Source organism: Cloeon dipterum, chromosome 4, assembly GCF_949628265.1.
Source record: "Cloeon dipterum chromosome 4, ieCloDipt1.1, whole genome shotgun sequence".
NCBI lineage: Eukaryota > Metazoa > Arthropoda > Insecta > Ephemeroptera > Baetidae > Cloeon > Cloeon dipterum.
Genome location: NC_088789.1, coordinates 1,716,770 through 1,730,485, shown reverse-complemented (window position 1 = coordinate 1,730,485; position 13,716 = coordinate 1,716,770). Strand labels below are relative to the sequence as shown.

Genomic DNA, 13,716 nt, shown 5'->3' with positions numbered 1-13,716 from the left:
GAAAATCTTGGTTAGTTACTTCCTGATTTGTTCTTTTTATGAAAGATTTAATTTTTATATGGCACGCAAAACAGTATTCTTGCAATCACATTTAATTTTAATGGAAATAAGGGAAGAGTAATGAAAAGATAAAAATAAAACCTATCATAATAATGTCACGGATTGAATCTAAAACTGCGTGGGAAGCGTGGGGACAATTAGAAAAAATATGAAATCAATCCTGTGTGTGTATGAAGAAGGAAATAACGTAAACTGATTTCTTCTCTGTTAATGTTCCACGTAGTTCTGTTAAAAAAGGAAATTAACTCTTGCGATTGCAAAAGTTTCGCGTGCCAATTAGCAGCTTTTGGCGATTCCCATTAATGGCCGTGGACATAATTCACGTTCTGCGACGGGTTTGTATTTAAGGATATCGCAGCCACCCTATGGCTCAAATTTGGCCAGATTGCTTTGCGAGGTCATCGCACACTTCGTGGTAAAGGCGCAAATGTGTGGTCTTGTCCGTCGGATTTGAGCAAGTGCTTGCGCCAAAATTAAGAGCAAACGCGGTGATGAGTGGCGAGGAATACATATTCAAGACTTTTCTCGACGAATCATCCGTCGTAATTTATTTGTTCGAACCCCTGTACGCGAGCTTAAATAATTATGCCAGCGCGTAGACCGAGAACAATGGAGAAAGAGAGATTGTAGCTCGTTGAAGAGAGAGATTTGCGCGATGATTGAATAAGCCTTTGTGCCCGAAACGGAGCGAGCCAGGCAGGTTAAATAAGAGGAGAGCACTCCCATGGGTTGCCATAATTAGTTTGATTGATCACCGCGAGCGGCGTAGAACACAATTCATTCGCTGAGACATTAATTAAAGCGAGATCAGCAGTGACGACCTGGTGGTTTCGCGAGCTCCCGAGAGCAAGTGAACGAACCAACGAGAGAGAGAGAAAGAAAGATCGACGAGCGCTCTTCAACTCTTTCTCTCCGTCCATTCTTCATCTTCACTTTTGCACGGGACGACAAACACCACTGCTCAACCTTCCAAGGTTCACTGAAATCGTGCAGGTACGGCTGGAATCAATCGGAGGAACATAAATGCCTGTTGTTGGAAATTTTTAAAATATAGACCTTTTTTATTAAAAATAATCGCGGTTGGGACAATTTAGCTCAAGTCATGTCACGAATTAGGCAACTACAATGTTTTGGTGGTATTAAATCAATTGATCAACTGGCCAATAAATCACGACATGAAAAAGTTTTTATTCGTGTTCTTCATGTGCGTTCATTCATTTCATTCAACCCATAGTCAGACGAGTTTTATCTCTTACAAAACTAAGCTTTTAAGATATAGAAAACAAAGAATAAAATTAAAGAAAACTTCACACATTTCTAGAGGGTTTGGTTTCTTCGACGGATTTCTCAAAAGCCATTGTAAAAAACCACCAAATTATTTTTTGTTGTAAAAATTAAAATTATGTCATTTTTAGTTTTCTCCAAATCGCCTAAAGTTGGTCATCAAGTCTCAAAGCACATTTTAATGATGAATTTTCCAAACCAATTTAATTTAACGTTTGAAATTTTCTTCTAAAATAAATTTGATTTTATTTGTTTAGCGTGCACCTAAACAATTCTCATAAAGAGATTTAATGCAGTGCAATTAATGATAATGACATGCACATTCGGCTTGTAAAAATGAAAAAGCTGGCGTTGCATGTGTTCATATTAATGTTGCTCATCGCACCATACGCGCTGCAGCTGATGCACGCAATAAAAATCACGAGATGTGCCCAAACGCATACATTAAGCGAGGCGGCTTTCGCAAGAGAACAACAGCCGCTGTAGAATTCAGTAATAAAAGTGCAAGCGCCGCGCGCATTAATGAAAATTATTATTTATAGAGATGTTATTTGAGCGGCGAGCGAGAGAGACTTTTCGTTCTTTTGAGACAAAACACGCCACATTTTCAAACTGGCTGCACCGCCGTGGACGCGTCCAGTACTTATACACGAGTGCAGTTTGTAAATTGTAATTCACTGCTTTGCACTCTCTGTCCGAGAGTCTGTCTCGCTGGCTGGCTGGCTGGCTGGCTGTTGCTGTAAGCAGCGCAATGCAGTGATTGCTGATAAAATCTTCAAATTACACAGACATGCAGGTCTCTCTCTCTCGAGAGAGAGAAATCGCCACCAGCTCTTTTTAATGGGAAAATTCCTATCTGGCCTTAATTCAGTCAGCTCGGCTTCATTTTTGTCGATCTCGCTTGACGCATCGCGGAGCCATCCGTTTTATACATAATATTATATAATATTCGCAAAGTGCAAGCGAGGTAAGTGAATATCTTCATGGACTGAAAGCCGATCTCGTCTTCTGCTACCTTACACAAAGCTATGTTTACGGCTGCGATATTACAAAACGATCAACTTATTCTCCGGTTATTTTTTGTTTAAATACGATTAAATTGCAGTTTATAAGGAAATCATCTGTCACATACCGTTAATTTTAACCCTAAAGTCAAAAAAGGCTGTATTTCCTGTTATGAAAAATCCTTTCTTTTTTTTAAAAAAAATAAATACTTAAAAATTATTGATTTTGAGAACATTTCTAGCACCAGGGGATTTTTTTGCTTGGAATGTTTTTTAGTTTTTAATCAACAAGACAAAATTACAGGGTTCGTCATCATTTCACCAAATGTGTAATCCCCTAGTGTTCAAAGCCGCCAATAGATAGCGCCAGTGGTTTCTTTCAATTTTAATTATTTAAGTCTCAATCCTGCTGCTGTGCATTCTGCTTCTGTAATTATTTCTTTAGACGTGTTCAAAACCAAAATCAGTCCAGCCATTCACCGTAGAAACGTCAGAAAATATTTTTGTTGAAAAATAGTGGTTTTCACGATTCTACGGCAATTTGCTTAACCGATTTTGGTTTTCAGCACGTCAAAAGAAAACATTTTAAGTGAAGAATGCACAGTGGCAGGATTGAGTCTGAAATCGCAGCGGAAATGCCTTATAATTTAATTTATTACTTAAGTATACGGTGGCGCCATCTGTTGGCAGCTTCGAACACTAAGGGCTTACACAGTCGACAGTCGCCTGAATTTCCTTCCTTGTAATTTCACATCTCTTTATTAGATAAAGCTCATTATTTACTACACGAAAATTGTTGGCTAACTATCTATGTTAATTGATGATAAAATTGGATTTTTTCGTAATTTCAAGATTGTGACAAATTTATTATTTTATTAAAATAATTTTTAACTGTCAATGAATTTAAAAAAAATAAAATCTTCCAACGTGTCACATTATATTGTTAAAGTAAAGTTATTTACGGTTGTACATAAAGTTAGTTGACCAAATCGGACGAACACTTCTATGGCGCGATCCCGAACCCGAAGCCGCTCTTTTTAATGCGAAACGATTGCCCTGGCCGTGCTCGGGGCCATGATTTTTATTGTACTCGCTCTCAAGTTGTACACATGCACTGCAAATATTATACGTACGTCTGAACTAACAATAAAAGGCACTTTAATGGCAGTGGATAAAGAAGATTTATTTAGGATAAGCATCACCCTCATTATTATAATATTTCAAAGTGCTCTTTCTCTCTCTCTCTCTCTCGCCAATTTCTGCGCAACTCCTTGTTCTCCAGAAAATCACCCCGAGTCATTTCGCGGGCGGGCAGACGACCTTCGAAAATGTTTGCTCTTGGTCCACGCAGAATGTTCTCAAGAGGGCGAGTCTGATTTAAAGTGACTCTGATTTTCAATGACAGCATTGCTCTTATATACGCAGGAAGCAGGTTTTCAGGGTCAAAAAATTAACGGCTTTTCTTTTAAATCTTGGGTAGACCTTTCTTCGAAATGTCTAATGTAACTGGTCTTTGAAAATTTAAAGAGGAAAAATCCTGGAAAATGCTTATTGACAGTACATGAACTCATCCCTTAGGATTCAGTTGAGGCCAAAATTGGCCTAAATTTTGAAAAAAATGACTGCAAATGGTGAGGGATGTTTCTATACTTGAAATCTTATTTTATTTCACAACAAAGAGTTTCCCTAAAAGGTTTAATACGCTGTTGGACAGATCTCGATGAGAGGAATCGAAATCTGGCAAGAAAATGTGGTCTTCACATCAAATACATCTTTTTAGGAATTACAAAAGTCCTGACATATGGACGTTGGAACTGAGATGTCACCGCAGTGTTCGGGATGGTACTAAAGACTTGGGACAAACAATTTCTGCTGCATTTTGACTGCTGGTCCTCGCCTTACGGTTTGGGTCAGCAAAGGAATCCAACGTTTAATCATGGTAACAATAGCAGTGATGACCGTGATGACGTCACGATTTAATAAAAATTAAGCTAAAGTTTGAATTAAAAATAAACATGAATAAAACTGGGCTTCAAACTGTGCCCGCAATTATGCTGAGAAGAACGGCAAATTCGAATTCTTATAGGATAATTTATTTTTCATGTGACGTGGATCGTTTTTATGACCTGTAGAATATGAATGAACAATGATATAGTTAGTGAGAGATAAATGAATGAATATTTCATTTAAAACTACAGGTGTACTACAGAAGAGATAAATAAAAGTGAATAAAATAAGCATGAGGCCGAGTTGCAAATGTGCTCGTAGATGGCAGATAGTGAAATGCAAAAGAGTAATGGAAATGATAACTCGCTTTGCTCGATTCTCACCAGTTGCATTTACTTTGTTGATTCCTATTTATCCAATTTTGCACGTCTAAAACCAGGATTCCATCGCCCTCCCAGAGATTAAACACGATCCAATGCGACACCTCTATTTACATTTGTATTAAAAAATTGAAATCAGAGCGTTTAAGATTGCCTTAAATAAGTCCGCAGTCTGGACATGCTTTACATCATGCTGTTGTTATCTCTCTATGCAAAATTGTGCGATTTGTTTTCGCCTTCATGACAAATAATGAAGATGTTGGATCGGATGCCGAGTGGCGTGTGTGTTTGCATGCCTTTATGTAGCCCCGGCGTATACGCACGGATATATACGTGTACATTTGCTTCTCCGCGTATTGTTTCCATGCAAATGATTTACAACATCAGGCACTGATCTCGCAAAAGCACACACACCATTTATTCCTGCTGGCCTGCTTGCTGCAGATCGGGTTTAAGTCACTTTGAATTTAAATCCCCCTCCAACAAGCTGCTCTGGCAGGCTGCACGGCGAAAATTTTAAGCTGCACCGAAGCGTTTTATTTACGCTATTATTTTCAATTCTCGAGGCAACAATAATTGAGTTTGTAACTCGAGACAACCGGCTTTTATAATATTCATGAGCGCATTAGTCATTGTGTGGCTCATTTGAATTGTAGAAGCTGCTCGCTCTGTGCGCCGCGTTAGCTTTCTATAACAATTTTGTTTCAAAGCGTCGAATCGAATTTGTCACAATCACGAGCGCAATAAATCCAAATGAAAAATAATGTCACAGTGGCCCGGTCGTGGATGTAATTTGCATAAAAGGCTCGTTCGCGAGAAGAAGAAGAAAAGAAAAGCAGCCCGAAGCGCGCAAAATTGAGTCTTTAAAAGTACGTCGTTTCTCTCTTTTTCTTTGATAATGCATCGCGAAAGGACATTCCAAGGCAGCGGCGGCGGCACCGAAGAAAAATGGGAAATCAGATAACATAGAACCCCCTTGTAACTTTCCTCATCTCGCGAGCGAGCAAGAGAATATGTAAAATATTGCAGTGAGTGTGTATTCCACTCGCACACCGAGAGTCGCATAGGAACTGAAAAAGTAAAAAGGCAGGCAGCTCGCTTGGCCGTGTCATGTAATATGCTGCACGCCATTTTTTTATATTTATATTTACAAATTCCTCGAGCTTATTATAATAAAAGCGCGCGGCGTGTATAATTCTTGTTTGCCGTTTTGTCGTTTGGCTCGATAATTTATGGCCTGTGACAGACACGCTGCTCTGCAGCGAAATCCCTTTGTTCAGCCCCATAAAAAGCGCACTTATGGCACTCCGCGTTAATGCAAACACATTCGTCCTCGCGTGTTGCACGTATGCGCATATATAAAGAAACTTTTCTCTCACTGCCGCTGCTGCTTTCCTTCACTTATTGCCAATGTTGTTAGCCTGACACATTGCCGCGCGTCCTCTAATTCCAATCGCGCCGGCGAAAGTGTCCCGCCGAACCCCACACGACGCGGATTAATAAGATACCTTTGCTGCGTGTGTGATTCTCTCGTGAATTATTGCCCGCTGCCGGATGCGCGAGAATTACACACACGGCACTCCTGATGGATGCTGACCCGCGGCTTGCGGAAATTACTATTTGGCGTAAGCACCGCAAAGAGAGGATTTTAATTGTTACAAGAAATTTCCAGGCTCGCCAAACTGGGTTTTTTTCTCAGAGGTAATTAGACGGGCAGATTTTTCTGTAAAACTGACTGGAATTACTCAATTTCGTCTATGTCGCGTAAATACGTTCTAGGAATGAGATAGTGCGTCATTTTTTGAGATAGCAATAGCAATTATGTGGATGGTAACTCTGCGCCGTAAATAGTATGTCACTCTGCCGGAATTCAAGGACCGACAAACGAAATTAGTTTAATTAATAGCTCTCAGCTAGAAATTTTCAAATGGGTCTTCTTGTGCAATGAAGAAACAGTTTGAATTTCTCGCCACATATTTTCTGTTGAAATTAGCAGATAATGAATTGGTCCCAACTCGAGAAGGCTTACGCAACTGGTGAATTCTATTTAAAAAAAAATTCTGGAATAAACGATTTTAAAGCCCTTTTCTTCCGTAATAAAATAATTTTAAGTTAAACTGGTAAAGTCTCTTGCAACCGCGAGATTTTTTAGTATGTTGTCTGCAAACAAGCAGTCTAGTAATGACAATTAGCATATTTAAAGAAGTTTCACTCTTTCTCCTGCTGACCAAACTGATAATTACCCTCAGTCAGTCATGCAGACATCGCATGCAGAATGCCATGCATATCGATGCGGAAGCGCAAAGTGTGGAATGCGAGAAATTCCAAAAGGGCAATTCGAGAGTGGTCGGCGTCAGAAATTAAGCAACCAAATTCAGTCATAATGGCCGCCGTACTTGAGGTGTACACACACTTGAGTGTCTGGCGATATTAACGATTCCAAATGCGCACCTTAAACGGCCAAGTTCACTTAATTAAAAGTCAGGAGGCAAGAGGCAGGCATTATGGTGGGCCCCCGACATCTGTGTGCCTATAAAAACTTCCCCGGGCAACAAAGATGTCATTCTTTCACGAAATTCCCTGGAAAATGAATAAAATGAAATATTTCGCCGCGCCGCTCGCTGCCTGCGCCGTTTTTATGTTGTGCTAAAATATTTAATGAGGAGAGAGAAGAGCGCTACTGAAACATGGCGGCCGCGCCGCGCGCACGGGAAATTTTATGAAATATTTGACGTGCTGCGCTTTTCTCGGTATTTCTTCCCAGCAGCCTCTTGTCAAATTACTCGCGCAATTTAGGCGGACCAGATCGTAATCGCGGTGCCACTGCTCCGCATTGCTCTGCTATCCGCTCCCAAGCTGCGTCGCTGCGGCAATTAACACGGAATCTTCTAATTGCAGCAAACGCGACGAAAGTTTAAAAACGTTTTGTTTGTTTGCGATATACATATGATATGCAGCCAAAATGGCCCCCTTCTCTTCGGATCCTCGCTCTCACAGCCATTTTTTTACTTTTCTCAGAAGCAGACTTTTTTAATTAGACTTGAAGATAAAATCAGCGAGGAGCATAAAATAAAAATGCTTTAATTTTTATTCTAGATAGAGCGTTTTATCGTTTTAGAAATTCTCCCTATTCGAGCAGTTCTTGTAGCGCAATTTTTTGTGTGATGTAAATAATTCATTCGGCACACAACATCGTCGGTTAAATTTCTTTTCTTGTCATATTTGTCTTTCGTTCTTGTTTTTAATGATATTTTTAATCTGACTGTAATTGACTTTCAGTGATAAATTTATTTAATTTAATCCAAGAGGCGTTATGCAGACTGTAAAACTGTAACGGTATATATAGAACAAAATCCAACATGACTCCAACATATAGAATTCAGGATCGGTTCACACTTTTGAGCCCGCAAGGGACGGGGGTTGGGGAGGGTGCCAAGGGTTTTCCCTATCTTCCCTATCATTCTAGGTAAAAAAATCGTCAAAATCGCATGGATTCTGCTCATACCCGGATGGTCGACATGGGGGGGGGGGGGTGGCGGGGGGAGTACCGAGTGGTGAAGAACCCGATCCCGCCCAAAGGAAAATTTAAAAAAATCAAAATTTGGCCTTTGTGCGTGCTTTTTTCGGGGGTTGGGGTTGGTGGCGGGGGGCGGTCGGGGGTTAAAAAACGCCTATAACACGTAGAAGTTGGGCCAACACCAGTTTTTGAGTGTGCGTCCTATAGGAGCCGAGATCTCGAAGTTTTAAAGTTGAAAAACGCGGTAGGGATAGTAATTATTTTTTGCGCGGGAATTTTCCCATTTTCTCCTTGGTAAAAATTCAAAAAAGGGGCCACCTCAATCGATGCGCAAATTATCAGGGAACGTGTTAAGACCAAATTCGACCCGCTCGGATCAAAATCCTGGGACGCAATAGATTTGGCGCGCGGCGCGGAATGCATTTTGCTCCTCCCATAATATATAGCACACACTACTTATTTTGTTAAAAATAAAAAAAACGGAACTCTTTGTAATTCGCTTTTAACCTCAGTCCAAATTTCCGTTTCCTCACATCCTTCAAACTGACAAAATAAATTTCCCTAAGGGTAATTAAATTTAACTCGAAATGGCCTTGGTTTGAAACCGAAATAAGAGTAAACAAAGTTGATAAAATTCCTTGCGGTCGGGGTACAACCAGTCTCAACTACTTAAACGAACTTTCCAGCAGCTTGTAGAGTAGTGCGAAAATGTCGTCCGCGGCCGATCTCGACACGACTGTCTTCGCTGCTAGCAAAAACTTTTACCAGGTGAGAGTTAATGAAGAGTTCATAAACATTTTGATAAATTTTGAGTTCTTTAGGCTGTGGGAAAAATTAAAGGGAATGTTGTTTCATCGCCCGTCAGCTGCATTTACGCATTGGGAATGCTGTATGCTGGTTCTAATAATCAAACCCGGAAGATCATGGCCAAAGCACTGCAGCTTCCCGAGGATTTGACCGAAACCGCAGCCAAGTTTGAAGCTGTTTCACTTGCCCTAACACAGGTGAAAAAGGTTTTTATCCAGGATTTCAGCTTTTTTAATTTCCTAAATTAATATAGGGATTTAATGGGGTCGAATTTTCGATTGCCAACAAGGCATTTGCGGCAGAGGACATCAATATTCCACTTGATTACATTACGCTCATTTCAAAGTCATTTTTGGCTTCCGCGGAAAACGCGGATTTCAAACGTCCAGAGGTGGCCACGGCGAAAATTAACGATTGGGTCAATGCCGAGACCAAAGGAATGATCGAGAAGTTGCTTGATGGTATGTTTCACAGTTTTAAATGCGCTCGACAATTTTAATGAATTGAATTTGCACAGAGCCTCTGGAAATTACCACCCGGTTGGTTCTGCTGAACGCCATGTATTTCAAAGGCCAGTGGAAATCGCAATTCAAGCCAGAGAATACGAAAATGACTCAATATTATTGGGGAAACTTCGATATCTATATGGAAGTGCCCATGATGAACAAAGTGGGCAAATATCGGCACGCTCTTCTTCCTGATCTCGACGCCCAGGCCATCGCCATACCTTACGAGGTAAATAAATAAGCTGCGCGATTAGTCCAATCATGATTCAGGACTCAATTTTCAGGGAGACGATGTGAATTTGCTTGTGATTTTGCCCAACAAACCACATGGTTTGTATAGCCTAACCGATAAAATCGACCAGGTGGATGATCTGAAGTCGATAATGTCGAAAATGACCACTAGTGTGCTAGATGTGTTTTTACCAAAGTTCAAAATCGAATCAACCATCGAGCTTGAACCCCACCTTCGTGAGGTTGGAGTACAGTTTAATTTTTTTATTTTATAATTAATAATTCTTATTGCAGATGGGTCTTGCCGATATTTTTGAAAAGCCAGATTTGTCAGGCATTTCTGCATCTGAAAACTTGTTTGTTAGCAAAGTGATTCAAAAGGCAGTGATCGAGGTGAATGAGGAAGGAACAGTTGCTTCTTCTTCGACTGGTGATTATATTTTCATTTATGAAATTATTTGAAACTTAACAATTTGCTCTATTCCGGCCGGATAGTTGTTGACGTCAACTTAAAATCAATGAATGAGTTCCGCTGCGACCATCCGTTCTTTTTTTTCCTGACCTACCGAGACAATTTCAGCTTGTTTGGAGGGAAATTCGAAAAACCCTGAATGACAAGGTTCATCTCATCATCAGCATACTTGTTGCACAAATATCCTTTAATGTTTCTAACAATAAGAGTAAACCACTTTAATACAATAACAATAATCAAAGTAGAGAGATCTTGATTTTTTTATCGTGAAACAATCAATTCCACTATACAGCACAGATTAGTTATGCTTTTCTATAAAAATTATGTTTAATCTAAGACGTCGTTTAAGTTTGAACAGATGCGTTCTGGAAACAATTATAAGTTAACCCAACAAATATTACTCGTCGTCATTTCATTTCATAATTTTCAATAAAAATTTTAGACAATGCTTTCATTTTTAGCATTTTATAACAAAAAATCATCACCAGAGACAATTGATTTACTGTTTGTTCAGTCACCTTGCAGACGAGTCGTTCTCTTAACGAACCTGATCAGTGATTTCCTCGTTTTTCTAAGTAAAAATCCAATTTAAAAGGATGCAGACTGAGAGAGAACGAAAGAAACACTCCCTAAATATTAAATATAAATTATTTGTTGCGCATAAATCATTGGGTCGGCGGAAAATCCACAATAAAATAGAGGCGTGCTCGAACAATATGTAAGGAAGTGTCATAAAGTGGTCGTGGGCGTCTCGTATTTATAAATACTTTTGCTTGCGCTCAAATAAAAGGCCGAGATCGCAATTACGCCGCCGTTTAACAGACGCGCACGCACTGCATCAGCAGCAATCATATTTCTGATGACGACAGCCGGGCTAACAATGCACGCCCATAAATCCAGCATTGTTACCCGCGGTGCATAAAGAGGCTTTTCAACATTATTTATCAATGTGCCGTGCGCGCGCGTCTCCGCAATATGCAACAAGTATCTCTCTTTGCCGCCGCAAAAGGGCCGCGTCGGTGTATTGTCCTAACAATAAGAAATGCGCTGCATACTTGAAAGATGAACTTTTAAGTTTGCGTATACATTGCTGTCTGCCAACAATCGAAGCCTCTTTAAATTTATTAATAGTTACTGCATTATTCATTTGAATAATTTTATCAGCATTCATTGTCAGCTTCAGACGGGAAATAAAGAGCTCGTGAATTAGGATTTTAACTTTAGGTAAATGAGTAGGCATATCAATTTGGGAAAATCTGTCCATTGAGGTTCAGCTCCTTTCAATTTGTTATTTTTTTTTAATTTCATCAAGTTGTAAAAGTTTCGATTAATACTTTAAAGACCGTTTTTGATGAAGTTTCTGAGCACACTAATCGAACCAAAAGGATTTACAATTGGGTTTGATTCTTATTGAAGCCTTCGAAAGGTGAAGTTCCTCAAATCAAAATGAAAAATTAAGTAGAATTTAATCTTTTAAAGTTAAAACTTTCCTTCTTGACTCCAAAAAATTAATTTTCCATGTTTGTAATTTGTTGAGAGCTCTCCTGATACAGTTATTCCGCATTGTTATGTCAGAAGGAAGTGTATTATCAAAGATGCGGTGAGCCTAGAAAAATAAAAAGTAGATTATAGCCGCATTTTACAATTAATATTTTTTCCTGCTTGAGAAGTTGTGAACTGTTTGCTCATTTCAAAAAATTCCTTCTACAAGTAAAATATAAAATGAATTATTGTCTGGCTGAGAAATATCCATTGCAGATTGAATCATATGATGTTTTGAATGCAAACACCCAGTGCAAGGAATTTTTCTATCAATCAAATGAGTTTATTGTGGCCTCATATTTCCACGTAGGCTTTCCGTGCAGCGGCGGCGCTATCAATTTATCAGACACCCACATCTCGAGGGGAAAAAGCAAATAGAGCTCTTGGCAAACTGGTTCACTCGTCGAATGCAACTTGTTGGTAGTGCGGCGGCGGCCGGCGCGTCGGGCACATTTTTCCCATGAGTGATGCTTGGCAACTGAAAGAGTCCGTTAACGTGTCTCTCACTTCGTCTCAGCTTCTCCGACAGCTCGAGAAAATGCATTTCTGTTGTCAGATCTTCGGTGCAATTAATTGTGCTGCGCACTCGTGACAACCTTATTATTATTATTTTTATTTGCCGCCGCGTTCAGCGTAATAAACATTTCATGAAATGTGAAACACTCCGAGGCGGGAAATTTCTCAAAATTGATTTGCATCTGATTTAAGACGCATGAAGTGCTCTGTCATAGATTCGCAGCAAAAAGTGATCTCATGAGCCGGCTGCGTTTTAATTACGATGATGAATGATTTATTGCGGGCATTAAGACAATGCCGCTCCCCCCGTGAGGCCCTCGTTGCACACATCCTTCCTCAAATTACTTTGTGATATTCTCGAAAAAGAAAAAGCGCTGCGAGCGGCGTTAGAACGAAAAAGGAGAAAAATATAGGGCGTATTAACGCAGAGGCGCGCTCTCGAGAGAGAGAGAGAGAGAGAGAGAGAGAGAAAGAGCAGTGAATTGGTCAGAATCCGATTATTTATTGCCGGCCATACCATTGTGATCGAGGAAGCATTGTTTCCAATGCTCGTGGGACGCGGCTGGGAAACAACAAGGCTAAACGTCATTTGTAACTCGCATCTGAAACACGCACAAATAATCCCCAGTTGAATATTATTGACATAAAATGTTAAAATTAACACTGCAATTTGAATTGAACTTTCCATTCAATTAAAGACCGTTTCTGAGGTCACCAACCGATTCTTGAGAGTCGAATTAGTTAAAGCGGAAATTTTTTCCGACCATAGAACGTCCAGCGCGAGGTGCGAACTTTTTTCCCGCCAAAACAATATGAATGCGAGAATTGCGCATGCGTTAGAGCTAGCTGGATCTGACAAAGAAGTCATTCGTATAGGTGGTCTCTCTTTAAGTGCTCAAACCAGCTCTGACGCATGCGCAGTTCCCGCATTCAAATTGTTTTGGCGGGGAAAAAGGTTCTATTTGAGCTATGCACGTCGCGCCGGACTTTTTGGTAGGAAAAAATATCCACTTTACCTAATTCAACTCTCAAGAATCGATTGGTGTGCTCAGAAACTTCGTCAAAGACGGTCTTTAACATTGTCAGAAGAATTAAATGCAGCTTCTTCTTGGTGTGTATAGCGAGCTGTTTATTTTTCCATATTTCTACAGAAAGGTCTTGCAGAAATATGGAAAAAACAACTCGCTTCTGAGAGGTGTATGACAGCCTTGCGTGCTTCTGCCTTCATTGGCATTATTTATCAAGAATGTATTTTGCATTTTATGACTGCTGTTTATAATTAAAAAACAAAGTAATTTACACTGATACCTCTGCTATTAGAGATTCATATCATGAGCTATTACTATTTCTGTTTTGATTCATTTTGCCAGCCACCTGAGCCCTGAGCTATAATTTTCAGTCTCAATCAGCGCTGCAGAAAAATATGGAAAGCCGAGTGAGCGCGACGATG

The 13,716-nt window shown here is 39.9% G+C and overlaps 1 protein-coding gene across 1 annotated transcript; it reads left to right on the top strand.

Annotated features, from left to right (window-relative positions):
• Positions 1–8,851: 8,851 nt before the first annotated feature.
• LOC135944165 (serpin B4-like) lies at positions 8,852–10,662 on the top strand. The gene is made up of 7 exons (XM_065490950.1): positions 8,852–8,960; positions 9,014–9,196; positions 9,253–9,460; positions 9,517–9,734; positions 9,790–9,978; positions 10,031–10,166; positions 10,232–10,662. The coding sequence occupies exons 1-7, from the start codon at positions 8,901–8,903 to the stop codon at positions 10,345–10,347; spliced, it is 1,110 nt and encodes a 369-aa protein (XP_065347022.1). The 5' UTR covers positions 8,852–8,900; the 3' UTR covers positions 10,348–10,662.
• The last annotated feature ends 3,054 nt before the right edge of the window (positions 10,663–13,716 follow it).

Bases quoted from the DNA above. Each gene is read 5' to 3' on its own strand.
- LOC135944165 (XM_065490950.1), top strand. From the start codon at position 8,901: ATGTCGTCCGCGGCCGATCTCGACACGACTGTCTTCGCTGCTAGCAAA. The intron at 9,461-9,516 runs GTATGTTTCACA...GAATTTGCACAG, and splicing joins GATCGAGAAGTTGCTTGATG to AGCCTCTGGAAATTACCACC. The intron at 9,735-9,789 runs GTAAATAAATAA...CTCAATTTTCAG, and splicing joins CCATCGCCATACCTTACGAG to GGAGACGATGTGAATTTGCT.